Below are 18,889 nucleotides of genomic sequence, written 5' to 3'. Positions count from 1 at the left end.
GCCCGTCTAGCTGCTAGAGAGTTCATTTCCAAGAGCGTCCAGGAGCTAAGGTGTTTAGGTCCCCTCTGCGCTAGTTTTCTCCGAGACCACCAATTGTCTTGATCTTTGCCCAGGTGTTATAAGTTCAGTACGCGTTTATTGACCACTGTTATGTGATGGGTCCTATTCCAGCACTGGGGGTGCAAAGAAGACATCAGAAAAAAATATGCATCCTCCAGGAGCTTATCGTCTGGGACAAAGATGAGGAGCCAAGGGAAAGGAGGAAGAAACCTGTTGTCTCCTACCTGTGATCACTCCCCAACCCGCTTTTTTCTTCCATGAAAACTACCTCTGAGCAGGGGGTGTCAGGCTTGGTTGTGTGCGTCCCTTAACCTCAGTCATTCCCTCTTCCTGGCCTGTGGTTGTCCCTCAAGTATTCCTTGAAGGGAGGGACGGAAGGAAGGTATATTTCCAGATTATGTATATCTTGTTTTCTGGTTCATTTGGTTTAATTTTAGTTGATCTTTCAGTGATATTTTCATACCATCCCTCTTTTATGATGTTTTGACACGTGTACAATCATTGTATGTAGGAAGTCCTTATGGAAAAGTCCAGTCACTGCAGTTGAGTCATAATACGAAAAGATTTCGAGTGGCTAGTGCTGTTGCTCTAATTACATGCAGTGCCACTGTCAAAGGAGGGTTTGATAGAGATAAGCCAGTTAACAACTGAAGGAGAGAAAATTGCCTCCAGATGGACTGACTTAAATAGTCCTCCTGAGTGAACGCATTGCAGTCTCCTTCTGCTTACTTGTGCGGCCTCCCTGCTCTCCCTCAGTGGGACTCCCGTCTGGCAAGCACTGGTTCAGCCCAGTATTGTCCTATTCCGAGCCCTCAGTTGAGCGGAAACTCTCTGCTGACTGGTCTCACTTTCAGTTCGTGGCTGCAGCCTCACATGGGCGTGAAGGCTGCCTGGCAGTCCTATTACGCTTTTCTAGTATGTTGCTTTCTGGTTTTCCAAAGAGTTGTTTCCTGCTTTCTCTTCTCTTTATAAACATTCACACACCCCATTTCAGTAATGTTTTTGCTTCATATTTGACTGAGAAAATAGCAGTCATACAGGAACGCCCTCGTTTCCCCCACCAGTCATTCAGTTGCGTCTGTGCCCCATGTTTCCTCCTGATGAAATGGGCAGGTCCTGCCCCTGTCAGAGACCATCTGCTCCAAGTGGGCTCTGGGTGTCTACCTAACAGCTTCAGTCATTTTTTGTCTCCTGCCCTGCTGCCTCAGTTTTCTCCTTTCTTCTGCATCATATTATTTCCAATTGTTATTGTCTCTGGCTACCAGTCTTTTTGAAAGAGTCATCTCTGGTCATTGCACTTTCTTACTCAAGCTTTCCTCCTCCTCGTATTCTATTGCAGTTTCTTTTTGCAGCTTTCTCCTGACACTCCTCAAATCAAGGTCACCAGTTATCTCTATGTTCCCAAATCCAGCGGCTTTTTCTGATTTTATCCTTCTTCTCATCAGTGTCTTAGACAGATGGCCACTCTTTCTAACTAAAGCACTTTCTCGTCTTGGTTTCCATGAACCCCATTCTGGTTTGATTCTCACATTGTTGCCTGTTCCTCATAAGAATCCAACAAAGGCTCCATCTCCTCTGCCAGATCCCAAAATGTTGTAGGATCCCAGTTCAGTGCTGGGCTCCCTTCCTTTGTTCTCTGCCTGAATGCCTCAACCACTGCCAGAACTTTAACTCTCAAGGACATGCAGATAGCTCCCAAATCTGTCTCTCTAGTCTTGGCCCAGCCTCAGAACCTCAGAACAGACAAGTGTGTTCAGCGGGCTTCTTGTCATCTCCACATGGCAGAGGTCTTAGATTGAACATGACCAAGACAGAATTCTTGGTCCTTCCCATTCTGCTGTCTACCCCGCATCTCAAGAAACCATATCAGTAGTCAGTACACGGAATTGCTTAAGACAGCAGTCTGAGTTGACCTGGTTTTTGCTTTCTTTCACCAGCTCTGAGATGTCACTTCTGTCAGCAAATCCTGGCAGTTACACCTCTTGCCATCTTCACTGCTAACGCCCTGGGTCAAGCTACCATTATCTCTTTCTTGGATCGGATCTCTGTTATACCCTCTAAATGTTTTCCCTTTTTTTCAGATTTATCTTTTTAAAGGTAAATCAGATCATGTTACTTGCTTGGCTGACACCTTCCAGTGATTTCCCACCACACTCAGAATGACATTTAGCTCCTTAGACCTTGTCCTGTAAAGCCTTATATAGTGAAGCCTTACGCCCCTGCCTGTGTCTCCGACTTCACCTCCTTCCACTCTCTCCCTTATTTTCTGCTCCAGCCATCCCGTTTTTGTGTTCCCAAAACAAATCAGACCCATTGTGACCTCAAGACCTTTGCACTGTTGTCCCTACCTAAGGTGCCTTTCCTGATCTTCTCGTGGGTGCCTTCTTTTTGATGTTCAGATTTCACTATAAGCAGTACCTTAGAGAGAGGCCTACCTGGAACCCCTAATTCAAAGTAGCCCCCGTCATGCTTGATTACCTGTGGCACTTGACACTGTCTACTGTTTTATTTGTGGTCATTTGTTTCATTGTCCCTGTTTCCTCTCTGCACCTCTTCCCCACCTCCCCAGAATGCCACCTGTGGAATGTCAGTGCCTAGAACGGTGCTGAGCATATAGAGGCTTAATTATGGAATAAATGACTATCAATGGAATAGGCAGTCCTTGTGGAAAATGATGGTCGGCAATGATCCTCTTTATGACTGTGCTGTTGGAGAAGTTGAACGTGAAGACTGACGCAGTTTAGAGGAGTGAAGGGGACCGAAGGGGACTTGTTCTTACAACCAAGAGAGAAGGTTAGTTCTTGTCCGATGACTGTCTGCTGCAATGCAGACAGCTCACCTCAGGTCACTTACCGTATAGACTGAGTGCTGAGTGAACAAGGCCCAGAGCAGTTGAATCAGCCTTCGGAGGGCTGACACAGGTCACACAGCAGCTGATCCTGCAGTGGAATGTCTAAACAGCTTGTTTATCCCTGCACCCGATACTTTTAATAACCTACCTTAGGGAAATTTTTAAAAATAAGGAAGAGATAAAGCCACCTTTATAATACTGGAAAGTATTTCCCCAAAACATAGAAACTATTTTTAAAAGGTAACATGTGTCGCTATTATAGCAGAAAAGTCCTGCTGGATGAATTATTAAGAAATCTCTGCAGTTCTACAAGGATTAGTTAATACAGTGCTGATAGCTAAACTGAGTTATATCTTTTAATGATATATCTTGGACTATCTATACGGGCTTTGCCATTTCAAAGGGTATTTTCCTGCACTAAAGATTCTGGTGCAGTAGCTGATGGGCCATGTATGTGCCAGCCCTTGGTGAGGCCCAGCAGCACCCATATGCAAACAGGCTTTTCTGTAGAAGGGAGATCTTTAGGGCCACATTAGACTTCACTTGCATACTTCTGGTGTCTTAGAGCTGGTGAGGATGCAAGCTGTCTAGTCCAACCCCTTATTCTTCAGGTGAAGAGACGGGAGCTGAGTGTGTTGCACAGTGTGCAAGTGATGCCACGACTCAGGTCCTGAAGCTCCTGACCTGAATCTGCAAGTGACAGCTTGTTCTCGTGGTTGTCTAGCCAGCAGTGATGACTCGGGGCAGCAGTGAGCATGCCTGCCCAGTGATGGATGCAGTCTTCTTTATCAGTTGACTATTTGTGCGTACCCAAACCCTGCAGGAAATCCTTTCAGCTTTCATTTTTGTGTCTGACTTTGGAACTTGAACAGTAGTTTTTCATACACAGTAATCTGTTCATTGGTTGCTGGTAAAATATTGGATAATTTGTAAAATGTGTTCAGTTGTCTTGAAAGCTTTTCCTCATGCTTCTCCCTATCTAGCATCACTAGGCTGAGGGCCCATATTTCTCTGGCAGAATCAGGAGATAGGAGCGTGGAGATATCCACCTTTTGCCTAGTTTGAAAAGAAGACGATAAAGCTGGAAGTAAAGCCCTGAGAGATAGCATTGTATTATTCTAAAGTAGCCGCAACCAAGTGCTAAAGAGAGAATGTCTGCTCTTGAGGAGGAAGGAGAGCAGGTTGGGTTGGAAGCTAATGGAGCAGAGAGGAAGGAGGGTAGCAGTGGGGGTGTTTGGAGTGGGGCAGTAAGGGTAGCAGGACCTGTGGCAGCAGTGCAGCACTGTAGCGCAGTGCTTTGTCTGGAAGAGCCAGTCTCCAAGCCCTCGTATGGCAGTGTGTCTCTGGATGATTATCATTAACTAATAAAAATAAAACATAAAAACATGGGTTTACTGCATTCAAACCCCATAAATGGAAGTTGTTGTTGTGGTTGTGTTGGTTGTGGTAACTAAGTTATATCTTTGGATGGATTTCTTACCAAATTACTAGAATTCTTTTAACATGAATTTAGAGATAGTACGTATCAAATAATGTTATCTCACTAGTAACTATATAAAATCACATTCTGAAATAAAGTAGCTATAAAATACTCTGTCCTTCAGTAACAGTGATTTTATTATTAGATATTTTACTTTATTGAAACCAAGAACTTTAAATAGAGAAACGTCCTCTTGTGTTTGAGGATGAGTGAGTGGTTTCTGACACTGTAAACTTCCGTTTCCACTATAGACTTTTAACACATCATCTTAATGCATCTTAAACAGTGAAAAGGTGAAGTTCTTTACTAGGTTTCTTGTGACCTAGTAATAAGTTGCTCTGATTTCCAGAGTTCACAGCCTGGCTATAAAGGAAATTTTTTTTTTTTTTTTTTGAGGAAGATTAGCCCTGAGCTAACTACTGCCAAATCCTCCTCTTTTTGCTGAGGAAGACTGGCCCTGAGCTAACATCCATGCCCATCTTCCTCTACTTTATACGTGGGACGCCTACCACAGCATGGCATGCCAAGTAGTGCCATGTCCGCACCCAGGATCCGAACCGGCAAACCCCAGGCCACTGAGAAGCGGAATGTGCACACTTAAGTGCTGTGCCACCGGGCCAGCCCCTATAAAGGAAATCTTGAAACAGTGTAAGGGTCTGATAAAGCAGGCAGACATTATGCAGTTCTGCTGAAATATGTTTGGTGATGCTGTGTTCCGGTCACAGTACCTGCGATGTGATGATGCATAAGCTAGCAGCGTCTGAGATAGCAGTAAAGACAGAGAGAAGGAAGGGTTAAGTTATAATAATAACGGTAAAGTCTCGAATGTTTATAATGTGTTTGATTTTTAAGGTTTAACAAGCACTGTTGTAATGTTTACCTTACTCTACCTTCACTTATTCCTTCTCTGGTCTTCTTCCTTTTTGTGTAGTTCTGAGTTTCTGACCTTATCATTTTCCTTCACTGTGAAAAACTTCTTTTAACATTTCTTTCAAGGCAATTCAGCAGGCACCAAATTCCTTCAATTTTTGTTTGTGAGAGAAAGTCTTTGTTTCTCCTTCACTTTGGAAGGCTAATTTTGCAGGATACAGAATTCTAGGTCTGTGGAGTGTTTTCTTTCAGCACTTTAAATATTTGAAGTACTTGCGTGGTTTCTAAGGAGAAGTTAGATGTAAATCTTATCTTTGTTCCTCTACAGGTAAGTTTTTTTCCCTCCAGCTTCTTTGTCTGATTTTCTGTAGTTTAAAAATGATATGCCTAGGTGTAGTTTTTGTATAGCTTTTAACCTGCTTGGTGTTCTCTGAGCTTCCTGGATCTAGTTTGGTGTCTGACATTAATTTGGGGAAATTCTGTCATTATGGCTTCAAATATTTCTTCTGTTCCTTTTTCTCTGTCATACGTGTATTGGTATTCCCATCACATGTATGTTGCACCTTTTAGAGTTGTCCCACTTGGATGTTCTGTTTGTTTTTTCTACTCTTTTTTCTCTTTGCCTTTCCATTTTATTTCTATTGACATATCCTTAACCTCAGAGGTTCTCTCCTCAGCCCTGTCCAGTCTGCTAATGAGCCTGTCGTTGGCATTCTTCATTTCTGTTACAGTGTTTTTGATCTGTTGCATTTTTTCATTCGTTCTTGGAATTTCATTTTTCTGCTTACATCACCACATCTGTTCTTGCCTGTTGTCTACTTTTTCCAGTAGAACTCTTAGCATATAAATTGTAGCTGTTTTAAATTCACAGTCTGATCATTCCAGCGTCACTGCTCTATCTGAGTCTGGTTCAGATGCTTGGTCTGTCTCTTCAAACTGTTTTCTGCCTTTTATTATGCCTTGTAATTTGTTGTTGAAAGCTGAGCATAATGTAGCAGGTGAAAGGGACTCTGATAAACGGGCCTTTGGTGATGTGGTGGTGAGGTGTGGGGAGAGGGAGCGTTCTGTGGTCCCACGATCAGGTGTCTGTCTTCTAGGGAGCCTGTGTCCCTGGGCTGTGAACCTCACGAGTGCCTCTGGTTTCTCCCCACCTGACGTGGGGCAGGTTGGCTGGAGGGAGGCTGACGTTGGGGGTTTCCCTGCCCTGGTAGGCTAGGCTCTGATAAAACTCCTGTGGGTTTGGCTCTAGGGAGAGTCTTGAAGGAAGGCTTTGTTAAGAACAGGATGCTCTGGTGTATTTCTAAATGGTTATTTTTCCTTTCCCCCTGCCAAAACCAGGGGGTTTTTGTCCAGTCTTCCCTGTGAGAACCTGGGTAGTGCTTCTCAGAGGCCCCCGTGTGATGGAGCCCCCTGGGCCTTTCGACTCAGCCTCGTGCACTTTGAGCCTCCAGGACTTTGTCAGTTACTGGTCAGGTTTTCCTGCCCTGGCGCTGGATTTCTGCTCCAGGAAGTTGTAATTCTCTGTGTCCTCTCTGTCTCTCTCATCTGGGGACTGCAGTTTGCCCTGTGACCTCATTTGTCTGATGGATCTAAGAAGAGTTGTTGATTTTTCAGTTTGTTCAACTTTTTACTTGTTCGGGTGGAGTGGTGACTTTCATTTGCTTAGATGCCAGACCAAAAACTGGAAGTCTTGTTATATTTATCTTAATTATTATTTTAGCAGTCATAAGGTCAATATGACAGATATTATTATTCCTATTTTACTAATCAAAAACGAAGGCTCAGAGACACGGCCAGCTACATAATTTGCAGGACAAGTGCAAAAGGAAGATTAGAGGCCCCTTGGTCAAAAATCAAGAAAAAAGTACCATTAAAGGCACTAAAATATAAAGCTTTTCTCTTTCTTCTGCAGTCTCTCCACTTGTCAAGGTCTCTCTCTTTTTTTTTTAATAGATTTTTTTTATTTTTTCCTTTTTCTCCCCAAAGCCCCCTGGTACACAGTTGTATATTCTTCGTTATGGGTCCTTCTAGTTGTGGCATGTGGGACGCTGCCTCAGCGTGGTTTGATGAGCAGTGCCATGTCCGCGCCCAGGATTTGAACCAACGAAACACTGGGCCGCCTGCAGCGGAGCGCGGGAATTTAACTACTCAGCCACGGGGCCAGCCCCGTCAAGGTCTCTTTTATTTGCTGTTTAATGTTGTTCTAAGTAGGGAAAAACTGAAAATTTACATTATTAACTTGAATTTTATCGTTCATGTTTATATCGTACAAAAGCAACGTCTGACTGCAAACATGAGGATTAGGTTCCTATGTGGAGCCGTCAGAACTCTGCAGCCTGCCTTTCTCAGCTCATGCATGCGCCTGATTCTATTCTCCCCAGAGCAGTGGGAATGCTGCCCAACACCAGCTCCCCAGCTTTTCTCTCACGTCGCGGTACGCTCACTCCGTCAGCACTCCGCCGCCTGGCCCGGAGCGGGAGGACTGCACGGAAGAGGGGCTGCCGTGGTCCTGTCCTCTTTCCTGCTTTGTCTTCACTGCGAATAGCTGGCTGATGTGGGGAAGTGATGTGAGTGGGACAGCACGGGATAGGAACTTTCGGTCTTTCTTCTTCGAGCACCGTTGCCGCCTTCTGCTGTTGAAGTGAGCTCTAGGTGGGACAGAACCTGGCCTTCCAAGGCTGTCAGTACCCCGCCCACCCTGTGCTCACGTGGTCCTCACGGATCATCCTGCGCACATCTGCCAGCGGGCAGCAGGGAGTGTGGAGGACACGTGTTCTGTGTATCTCCCATGCTTCAGCTTATGTTCCATTGTCCCGTTGGATTGACAAAATCAGCTTCAAAGGTAAAATCGTTAAGAATTTCAAGAAGCCACAGCAGAGCATGAAACCTGTGGGGCTCTCTGGGCCTGCACAGGTACAAGCCCATGAAACCGACTCTGCTCAGAGATACTGAGTGACTTGTTCACAGTCACACAGCTGGGACATGTCCAAGCTGGGCTTAATACTGGTGTTTGGGGGCCAGCCTGGAAGTGCAGCACTTGAGTTTGCACGTTCCACTTCAGCAGCCCAGGGTTCGCCAGTTCGAATCCCGGATGCGCATCTACGCACCACTTGTCAAGCCATACTGTGGCAGGGGTCCCACATAAGGTAGAGGAAGACAGGCACGTTGTTAGCTCAGGGCCAGTCTTCCTCAGCAAAAGAGGAGGATTGGTGGCAGATGTTAGCTCAGGGGCTAATCCTTCTCAAAAAGACACAGAACACAACTGGTGTTTGGCTGTTTTCTATCTTTCTTCATGATTTTCTGTTAAGTAAGTGGTAATTATCAAAGCGACTGTCTTTTTCCTTATCTGTAGCCCTCCAGACTGCTGTGCGAAGCAAAAGCAGCAGCAGTGAGTGAGTGTAAAGGCGCGGACGGCCGGAGCCCAGGCCTGGGATCTGCTGGTCTTTTTCAGTCTCGCTGACTCGCTGCTGGGAGGCTGGCTGGGACTTGCAGGCAGTCTCAGTCTCCCAGAACTTGGCAAGATCACTCTGCCCTTAGGGAGCTGACCATTGCTGGGAGGAGACGAGCCGTCTGGGCCGAAGTCCAGCAGTACTGTAGCGATTCCTGTCTCCAGGCAAAGGCTCTCACTGTACCTGGGATGCGTATTTCAAACTGAGTGCTTCTAAGGGGGAAAGCAGGCACTATTGACAGTTCAGTTTGAACAACAGGCATTAACTGGAGTTGTCCTGAGCAAACCAGGACATGTGGTCACCCATCTCACAATGCAACATCCAGACACATGCTGAGCCTAAGCACGCTACTCCTGGGAGCTTCCAGAGAACTTATTATTATTTTTGTTTAAACTACATCATTGCACTGATACACAGTGAACCAGAGTTATGTTTGTGTGTTTGCTCGACTGGAATATAAGCTTCTAAAGATTAGGAGCCACGTCGTACTCATTTTTGTATCCCTAGTGCTTACAGGTCCTGGCACATGACTTTTTATGAAAGGTGCCACCACCAGCTGCCATTTAGGAAGCACCTTTGATGTGCTAGCCACTGGGAAAAGGACTCTCTCTGTGTTATTTTACCTAATCCTTTTTTATTTTACTTTTTTAATTTTTAATTTTTTTATTTTAAAGAAACTTAACCAAAGTAGGCATTCGATATTTGTGTTGAATAATGAGAAACTTTGCAGACCCAATGTATATGGCACCATAGGTCATTCTTTGAGAAAATGTACAAACTGAGATGGGAACCAGAAGATTAGAGACGAGCGCATGTCCAGATTTTTGGAAGGAAAAGTGGATTATGAATGCCCGTATCCTTGAGCTTGGCATAAATTCTATGAAAAATTCAAATAGCATCTTTTTTAATGGCTTACTTCTTTTTTCAAAGTGTTAACAGCACGCTAGTTGCCTACATGGGTTCACCAAGAACAGTTCCTGTCAGACTAAGCCTATTGGTCAAGATTTTTAGATACCCTTTTGGGCAAGATGTACCCAGGGGGGCCTGATGATGCGATTGTAGGTAGACTGTCAGCTCCACCCAGACAAGTCCGATTAACAGCGTTGATGTCAGGACCAAGGGAGTGCGCTGCCTTCTTCAGGGGTCAGTTCTGGGCTTTGTTCTTTTTGCATTTTTATTGAGTACATCAATGTCAGATTTTCAAGTGACCACGTAATGAAGATTAGTTAAGACTGAGTGACGGAGTGAAATCCTCAGGAAATCTTAAACACAAATACCAACAAATTGGATAAGAGTAAAATTCTGAAATATAGGCACCCAGACCTCAACTGCCCTGAATATATTTGCACCAAAGCCAGTGTCAGGGAACTTTGGGTGGCTGAGGCTCGCTATGGGTGAGTGGCCAAGGGGCTGCTGAGGGCCGCTGCTCCCCGTCCTCGTCCTTCCTTTTGCTTTCTGCATGGCTGTGTGGTGGGGAAGGGGCTGAATGGGCGGATGTTAGGAGTTGCCTGAAGAGGAAACTTTCTCATATTTAGCATTTTCCAAATATGGAATATGCTGTGTCCTCATATCTAGTGATTCCATAATACTGGAAAATTTCCTTACAGAGAGCCTGGCCACGTAAGAGAGACATTAGAGGTATTTTATACATCACATAATGAACTGAGTAAATGTCTTGTAAGGCTCCTTCCTGTTCTGGAATTTATGTAAGCCTTTGAGACTTCTCCATCCCAGTGAAGTATTGTTTGAGATTATAGTGTCTCCAGGCCTTATAGAGAGCCATTTACTGAAAGATGTCCCTATGGTTGGGGACATAAAATGTAGTTTACAATTTTAATTGAACCCTAAAAATACAATTTAAGAAAGAATATTAAATTCAAAAATGGAGTATACTATGTATTAACAGGTTTAATGTGAAAAAGATCTATAAGTACATTATAAAGAGTGGTAAAGAAGAAAAAGGGAAACTTTAATAAGATTTTCAATAAGTAGGACAAAATATGATACTGGGAACAAGAGTTTGTGCAAGATTACCTCCCACATAAAATAGTTTTAAACTAGGCTGTGTATAATTTGGTTGTGAAAGTGCACACTTATAAACACATGTAAGGTAATTATAGCCATCAGTCTCTAGTGGGAATGCAAGACAGCTCGTGCTTTTTATTAATGTACTGATAGCACACAATCAAACGGCTTTGATGGGTGAACAACATGGATGATGCAGTATTTGAATTCTTTTCTACTTTATGCTAGAGTATATGATAATATGCAACCCAGCACCTTTTGAGCAACTCATCATCCATAAGTTTTTCTAAAGATTTTAGTAAAGGTTAACTCCTACTGTGAAGATTTCAGCAGGTGCCCAGACGAGGAAGTGCTCTGGGAAGTGTGTGTCATTGAGTAACTTGTGAGAACATGTATCTCGGTTTCAAGCTGTAATGAGGCAGCAGGGTAGTGTTGATCTTCCTGAAGCATTGCTCTGTCACAGCCGCAGCCCCCGCCCATGCCTGCACTGGGAGTGATAGATCTTGCTTGCTCAGGACACTCATGTGCACAGTGATATCTTTGTTTTCGCCACCCTCTTTGAGACTCAGTGGCCTGTGTAATTACTTGCTCTGGTTGACTGTTCAGGTCCTTCCACAGTGTGGTCCCAGCCTATGTTCTCTGATTTACCTTTTTATTACTTCCTTACACTTAGACCTGTAGGTAAGTCAGGGGTGTCCACCGTCTTCCCTGCTCTCCCACAACAAGCTACCTTCACCACCTCCTGCCTGTTAGATTCCTTCCTGTCCTTCCTGCAGACCTCCGAGGAAGTGTCACTGCTTTGCAAGTCCTCATCGTCCCCTGACCACCGTCACCTTTGAACTTGATAGCGTCGTCTCCCTGTCATACGGTCTTTCCATCTTCTACCGTGTGTACTTGCCCTGCCCCTCCTGTCGGATTGTGGTTCCTTTGTGAAGCTAACTGTGATAAATAGAGATGATTAAGGGAAAGGCATCACAGTGCCGAGGAAGGAGCCCTGTCGTGGGATGAGCTCTGCCAGTACAGACCCTTGGGACAAATCATACCCCTCCAATACCTTTAACTTCAAAATGGGAGAACGGAACGTTTGAGGTTTGTGTCCCTTCTAGTTGTATGATTCTGTGAGTGTTAAAGGAGACTAGTGATAGGTCACCTGGTTAAAGCATAACTTGAGGTGTAGTCAGTTTTTAAAGAAAATTTTTAATGACTACTTGTAGAACTTAAGAGAGTTGTTTAGCTTCCTTATTCTCATAATAGATATTAATGCTGTTATCTACGTTGATTGGCCAACTAAAGCATAGCGAATGCCATCCTAGAGGCTCGGCTGTTGCCTCTGTTATTTAAAGGGGGAGGAAATGGGAGTAACTGTAGGAGTTGGAAGCTAAGTGGTTTTTGATTCGGTTATATTCTGTGGAGTAGTGTCACCAGTTACAGGAAGATTGGCCAGGGTGCCTTCCACTGATAAAGGTTTTAATAATTTGAATGAAACATCTGTTCAATTTGAATCTAAGGAAATTACATTTTATAAAATTGCTTTATCTAAGTGGACCTATGTTCTTACTTGTTAGAAAATTCTATTTAATAAATTATAGATTGCCTAATTTTATCCACTCACAGTCGACTGCATTCCTCACTTATTAAAAGGCAAATTCTATATGTGATGTTTGAAGTATCAGGAAAATTTAAAGCAGAATGATTCTCTTCAGACTGCTTGACATGTCTGAGCTGCATGTGAAGTATCACAAGGGTGACAGTTACATGAGGGAAAATGTGCTTCTGAGGGTCTCAGTTTACTGTTACCACATTTTATTCTATCCCTGCCCTGAAATCCTACCAAGATAATAGCATTTTCATTCTAGAGTCTGCTAAAATTTGACTTCAAGAAATTATGTACTTTATATGATAGTTAGATTTCAAATATCTTAAATAATTTTATCTTGTTATTCTTTGCAAGGTGCAACAGAATTGATATGCTATAGAACAAAGGTACCGATTAATAATTTGTATATTAATATTTTTGTTGTTGAAGGTTTTCTATCTTTGTAGCCTGAAAATATTTGATAAATAGGACTTCTTGTGTTATAGGCAAGTCTGGTAGAAATCAGATAGGTTCTTGAAGATTTTTTTCATTTTAGAAGGACTTGTGAGAATGGCATAACCTATTACATATCCGTTTGTTAACCAAAGTGTTTAATTGGAATTCATTTTGGGAGTCCACTTACAGTTCTCCTGTAACATTAATCTGGTTATATGTATCAAGCTCTATCTGTATTTGTATTTATATCTCTAAGTTTTGTATGGAAATAAAGAGAGCAACAAATACATTTTGCTTTAGAAACTAAGTAGACTTCAGAGTGACTGTTGAGACAGGGTTTTTGGGGTAAATGCAGAGTTTTCAAGGTAAATGCTTCTGCTTCCTTCTTGAGAGATCTGGGTGATTAAAGGCTATTGCTTTGCCTTGTTGCTGTGGAAATTGTAATGAGGGACATGAGGAACACTATTCCGAACTTCCTATCTTACTTCTTGAGACTTGATTTTAATAATTTTAAATGTTTCATTTTTGAAATGCTGGGTTATACAATGTGGTAAAGAGATTTCTTATTTATTATTTTGACTGTCTCTTCCAAGTCCACTGTCTGAGACCACCCATAGCCTTCCTCCTCAGTCTTGTCAGCCTTTAGAACGTCGCGGTGTGGGGCGGTCACGGCGGTCGCGGCCGTGGACTGATAATGGCTGGAAGTAGGACCTTTCTGAAAGAGGCTTTGCCTCTCAGTTTATTGGTGGTAGTGTTGGACTTAAATGTACAGTATAATGGAGTAAAACGCGGTACCTAGAGACTTTTAGTTTGTGTTTTTTAAACGTTGGGTCTGTCTTCGTTTGGAGGATTGTTCAATTTAGAGGATTGTTTTAGAGATTTTTTGAACCCTCATAATGACACTATATAAGCAAAGATTTTTTTTTATCCTCCAAGTCTCTATTTTTAGATACGTTTTTAGATTACTCATCCAAGACTAGGAAAATAAATACTTTCTTCCTGTCATTTTACACAAAGATCTGTAACAATAATTGTAAATATAAATGAGAATTAATTTTCAGTTGTTATTGGAAAGTCACTTAAAGAAATTATATACAAAATTATTATCTTTTTATGGATAGTTAGCTCTGAAAGATTAAGTATTATTCTGACTGTTATTTCGGGACGACTCCTTACCTGTGTAGTTTGGCGCTTTATGTATCTGTCCTTGAATTTTCTCTTAATATGTTTCAAAGTAAAAGTAAATATTGAGGCTAACGTCTTTTGTTTACTTTCGTGAGCAAAGCAGAGTACCATCTGAGTTCGGTGTTCTGGCTCTCACTGATGCGTGTGAGGTAGAACCTGGGTCACTGTGCAGACGGGAGAGTGAGCTCTGCGGTTCTCTCTGCCGCGTGCCAGCGTGCTCGCGATGCTGCTCAGCAGGATTTGAGGAGGAAGGATACTAGACTATGTTTAAAGTACTAACTCTTTTGCCTTGTTGATCTGTGGAACAATGTTTGAGATGCCAACTATAAGGGTAATCCTTATCTAAATTGTTGAAATCCATCGAGAATAGCTAGCTCTATTTGGAGTACAGTCGTGTGTCACTTAACAAGGGGGCACATTCTGAGAAATGCCTCGTCAGATGATTTCATCCTTGTGTGAGCATCACAGAGTGCACTTTACAAACCTAGATGGTCTCCATACCACACACCCAGGCTGTGTGGGACTGATCTTATGGGGCCACCATTGTAATGCGGTTTGTTGTTGACTGAAGCATCATTGTGCCGTGCGTGACTGTGGTTGGTAAGGTTTCAGGCATAGGCATTCCTCACTCAGGTAGCTGACACGTCGTAGGAGGCAAGGAGCAGCTTGTCCTTAGAGCAGTCTTTCTCAACCTGTGACTCTGGTCAGAAGTGTGTTGTCCATTATGATCCAGCCTGCGTGTGCTCCCATGTGTCACAAATGTGCAAAACAATTCATGAATACTTAGTTTTACTTTGTGTGGTGCATTCTGTTTTCTATGTTTCATTTTCTTTTAAATGCCAAAAAAATTTCTAGTTGTAATCTGTAAAATAGATTTCAAAACCCACTTGTGGGCACACCTGCAGCTGAGGTGGGAGTGCTTCCCAGAGGACGTCTGCTTTTTGGATTTGTCTTTTCCACCGTTTTCCAAACAATGAGTGGGTCATTTCATACTCAGCACTGTTTTAAAATGTCGTTCTAATTTGGTGGGAAAGTAGCTCAAACCAGAATGCGAATTTGACTTGTTAAAAAGAAATCATTTTAGCCTGCAGAGGTTCCAGATTCCTAGACTGCAGAAGGTGAATAGGAAGCAGTCCCTCACAGGTCTGGTTTCTCTTCCTGGCCTCTTTCCATGGAAGAAGATTCAGTGAGATACTACACCAAAGAAAGAGTTCTCATTTGAGGGACATAAAGAAGTTTTAGTTAGCCGTCCCTGTTTGGCATATAATATCTGAGCCTCAGTTAATTTGCAGAATGAATGAGTTTGGCCAAATTATCTGAAGTTATTTCCAACTTTAAGGCTTTCTGCTTTTAAATTAAATCAGTGATTAGATCTTTAAGTGCCCACTAAGCATAGGACACACAGTATTACAGCAGGGGTGTGACCAGTGAAGGCCGGCCCCCAGAAGCTGCCAGGATCCTGCAGGAGTATTAGAACTGTATGTGCTCGTGGCCACTTCATCCTCAGATTCTGTTGCAGATTTAAGTATTTATGGTAACACAGGTTGTCAAGTTAAAAAAAAAAAGGAAGGAAATTCCAGCAGTTTAACTGTTCAGTTGAAAAGAATTGCTTACTTTGCTGCTCTCAACTATGCTTTCTTTGAAACAATTTTGCTAAGAAGGTAAGTGTTACTTATGTTGGAGTTTGAAAAGTGGAAGAGAATGTGAAATGGGTTACGTTAAACTTCTGAGAAGTGTGTATAATTACAGACGGATGATTCTGTGTTTGAGAAGGTCGTTAAAGCATTGATGCGTGGGTGGTGAGCTACTCGGCTGAAAAATAATCCTGAAGAGACAGTAGTGGCTAAATACAAGTAAGGGTAGATGTTTGTTCTTAGAAATTATTCATCTGTCGAGCTGACAAAAAACTCGTGCAACAACTGAGGGAGTTGTCTGTAGCTTAGAAGCAGTGGTCTTGGAGGAATGGTTTGAGGAATGAATGAATGTTTTCTTTTCTTGGTTTAAGAAAGGTAGGCTTTGTATTCAATGGAATATCATTCAGCCATAAAAAAGAATGAAGTCTTGCTATTTGTGACAGTGTGGATGGACCTTGAGGGTATTATGCTAAGTGAAATAAGTCAGACAGAGAAAGACAAATACTATATGATCTCACTTATATGTAGAATCTAAAAAAACCCAACAAAACAAAACAAAAAAACCCCAAATAAACAAAAAACCCCTGAGCTCGTAGATAGAACAAACAGATTGGTGGTTGCTAGAGGCAAGGGTAGAATTGGGCGAAATGGGTGAAGGGAGTTAAAAAGTACAAAATTCCAGCTATAAAATAAATAAGTGCTGGGGGTATAATGTACACATGGTGACTATAGTTACTAATACCATATTGTATATTTGAAAGTTGCTGAGAGAGTAGATCTTAAAAGTTTTCATCACAAGAAAGTAAAATTTTGTAACAGTGTATGGTGATGGATGTTAACAGACTTATTGTGGTGCTCATTTCACGGTATCCAAGAGTCTCGCATCACTGTGTTGTTTACCTGAAGCTATTGTAATGCTGTCTGTCAGTTAGACCTCAATGAAAATAGAGAGGTGGGCTTTTGAGTTGAGAATCCTGTAGATACAGGTCTTTCCATGCTGTCCTACACGTTGTTTGTATAATGAGAAAGGGAGTTAGGAATGTGTAACTGTACTTGGGCTCCCGAGGACTAGGAGAAGAATATTTATAAAATGTTACTGATCGTGTACATTCAGGAGGGAAACAGATCAGGTGACATTTCATCAGGCTTTTCTTGGTGCAGTGACGTCTCGCTTGTCAGCAGTGTGGCTGGTGGGGGTGGCATTGTGCTCCTGGGGACTCCAAGGCCTGCCCAGCCTGTGCCAGCAGGCGCATGTCAACAGTAGCTAGCAGAGGTGAAGTGCGGTTCCTAAAAAAGTATAATTTCACATAAAGGATTTAAATGGTTAAGAACAATTATATTAAGATGTAAATTTGTATATTCACTCTTTTGGGGTCCTAATATGTAAGGTTTGTCATTTCAAGTTCAGTGATCATGTTTACTTGTTTTTTATATAATAATACATGCTGTAGACTTCCTTACACTATGCCTCCTCATCACACTAACTTTATCAAAAATACACAAAATTAATTGGGGCTTAAAAGCCTTGTCCAGTTTATTTAAGAAAAATTAATCTGATTATTTACTTTAAAGCTGCAGAAGAAAGAAGATCAGCAATTGGAGCCTAAAAAAAGTACCAGCCCTAAAAAAGCTGCAGAGCCCACCGTTGATCTTTTAGGACTTGGTAAGTAATAAAAAATACATGTCACCATTACAGTTAAAAAAAATGGAAACCTTGACTTGAAATGAGTATGGTGGCTTTATCATCAGTTTCCCAAAAGATACCTGTTAACTGAATTTGAAAATGGTATGATTAGTTTGCTGAGTTCCCAGAACAAAGGAAATGTGTAATAAAGGAGCTGGTGTCTGCCAGCACATCTTCACTGAAATATGAGTAATGAGTTCCTTGGGGAAGGAAGAAGTATCAAGTAATCTTCAGAGGCTTGGCGGACTGGACATTGCCACACTGAAATAAAAGGCAGATTCTTTTTGCTTCTCTCTCTTTATTTAGTTTTGTTGCTGGAGGAGGGGTTTCCCTTAACAAAATAATTCTGGGGTAGCCTTATTGGAAAATTTAATTTTGGTTAGCCGCAGCAGCTACTTCATACCAGCTCTGGTGGCTAGACCTTTCACGTGTCTGCTGGCACTGGGAAGCGCTTGTTGTAATTTCCCGCTGTGTGTGGTTGCGGGTGGGGCTCTGGGCCGTGTGCCTGGTGCGTGAGCTGGCTTTGCTCAAGGTGAGCTCGCACTGCGCTTGTCTACAAACACGTCGTCTTCCTTCCAAAGTAACTTGATAAATGGTTATTTCTAGTAATGTCTAAGCCTTGGAGCAGTAAGTAATGAAAACTTTTTTAATTTGGAGAAAGATTATCAATTAAAGAGAAGAATGAAAGAGAGTTGAAGGGTAGGGTTGAACTTCATGTATGGTTTTTCTAAACATTGTCCTAGTTCTTATTGAGTAAACTGTTTTCCATTTTAAGAATTATGGATGAATGTTTTATTCATTTCTTAGGAAGCTAGTATATCATGCAAATATACCCCCACAAGGTAAAAGTCTTTTGTGGTGGTGAAAATGAATAGTATATTAGAAATATTAAAAATAACTGAAATTTTGAAAACAGGGCTTCGGTCCAAGGGCTCCAAATATAATTATGTAGAATTCTAGTCATTGTAATTCCTGTATTTTATTTCCTTTGCTGCAAACGAGAAAAGAAAAAGACTTATTACCGAAGTGAGAAACTGTCTTACTGAACCACGTGGGTCTTTGTCCGCACGGCGGCGTCTCTTTTCCAGCCCACGTGCCTGGTGGACACGCTCGGAACTTAGGAGTGTACGAGAGAAACTGGACCTGCCTCTTACCCGAGGCTCGTGCGTCATTATGCAGGTGTCTGTTAGGTGTCTGCTGTGTGTCCAGCACCATTGTAGGCACTAGGGAGCTAGCTGTGAAAGGAAACGGCTACAATACCTGATCTGGGAGCTTTCATTCTCTCTGGGGAGACGGTGATTAAACAGTTAAGAAAAATGTCTCATGGATGCTATGTGGTAAGTGCTACAGATAAAGAGAACAAAAATGAGTAGTTGTGATTTTAAATAGGGTGGCCAGGGCAGCTCACTGAGTGTCACCGGAGTAGAGACCTGGAGAAGTCGAGGCTCTGGACGAGTGGGGCGGGGGCGTCCTGAGGTGAGAGGACAGCAAGTGCAGAGCCCTGGAGGAGTCGGGGCTCTGGACGAGTGGGCGGGGCGTCCTGAGGTGAGGGGACAGCAAGTGCAGAGCCCTGGAGGAGTCGGGGCTCTGGACGAGTGGGCGGGGTGTCCTGAGGTGAG

The 18,889-nt window shown here is 42.6% G+C and overlaps 1 protein-coding gene across 3 annotated transcripts in view; it reads left to right on the top strand.

Annotated features, from left to right (window-relative positions):
* The window catches only part of SMAP1 (small ArfGAP 1), a 160,322-nt gene that overhangs the window by 117,103 nt on the left and 24,330 nt on the right, over nucleotides 1-18,889 (top strand). For all 3 annotated transcript variants that reach the window (XM_046639545.1, XM_046639546.1, XM_046639547.1), the window contains one exon: nucleotides 17,159-17,249. In XM_046639545.1, the coding sequence (XP_046495501.1) occupies nucleotides 17,159-17,249 (91 nt within the window). The remainder of the gene's footprint in view (nucleotides 1-17,158; nucleotides 17,250-18,889) is intronic.

Source organism: Equus quagga, chromosome 15 (assembly GCF_021613505.1).
Source record: "Equus quagga isolate Etosha38 chromosome 15, UCLA_HA_Equagga_1.0, whole genome shotgun sequence".
NCBI classification, from domain to species: domain Eukaryota; kingdom Metazoa; phylum Chordata; class Mammalia; order Perissodactyla; family Equidae; genus Equus; species Equus quagga.
The sequence above is the reverse complement of the archived record's forward strand: the minus strand, read 5'-3'. Positions and strand labels throughout refer to the sequence as shown.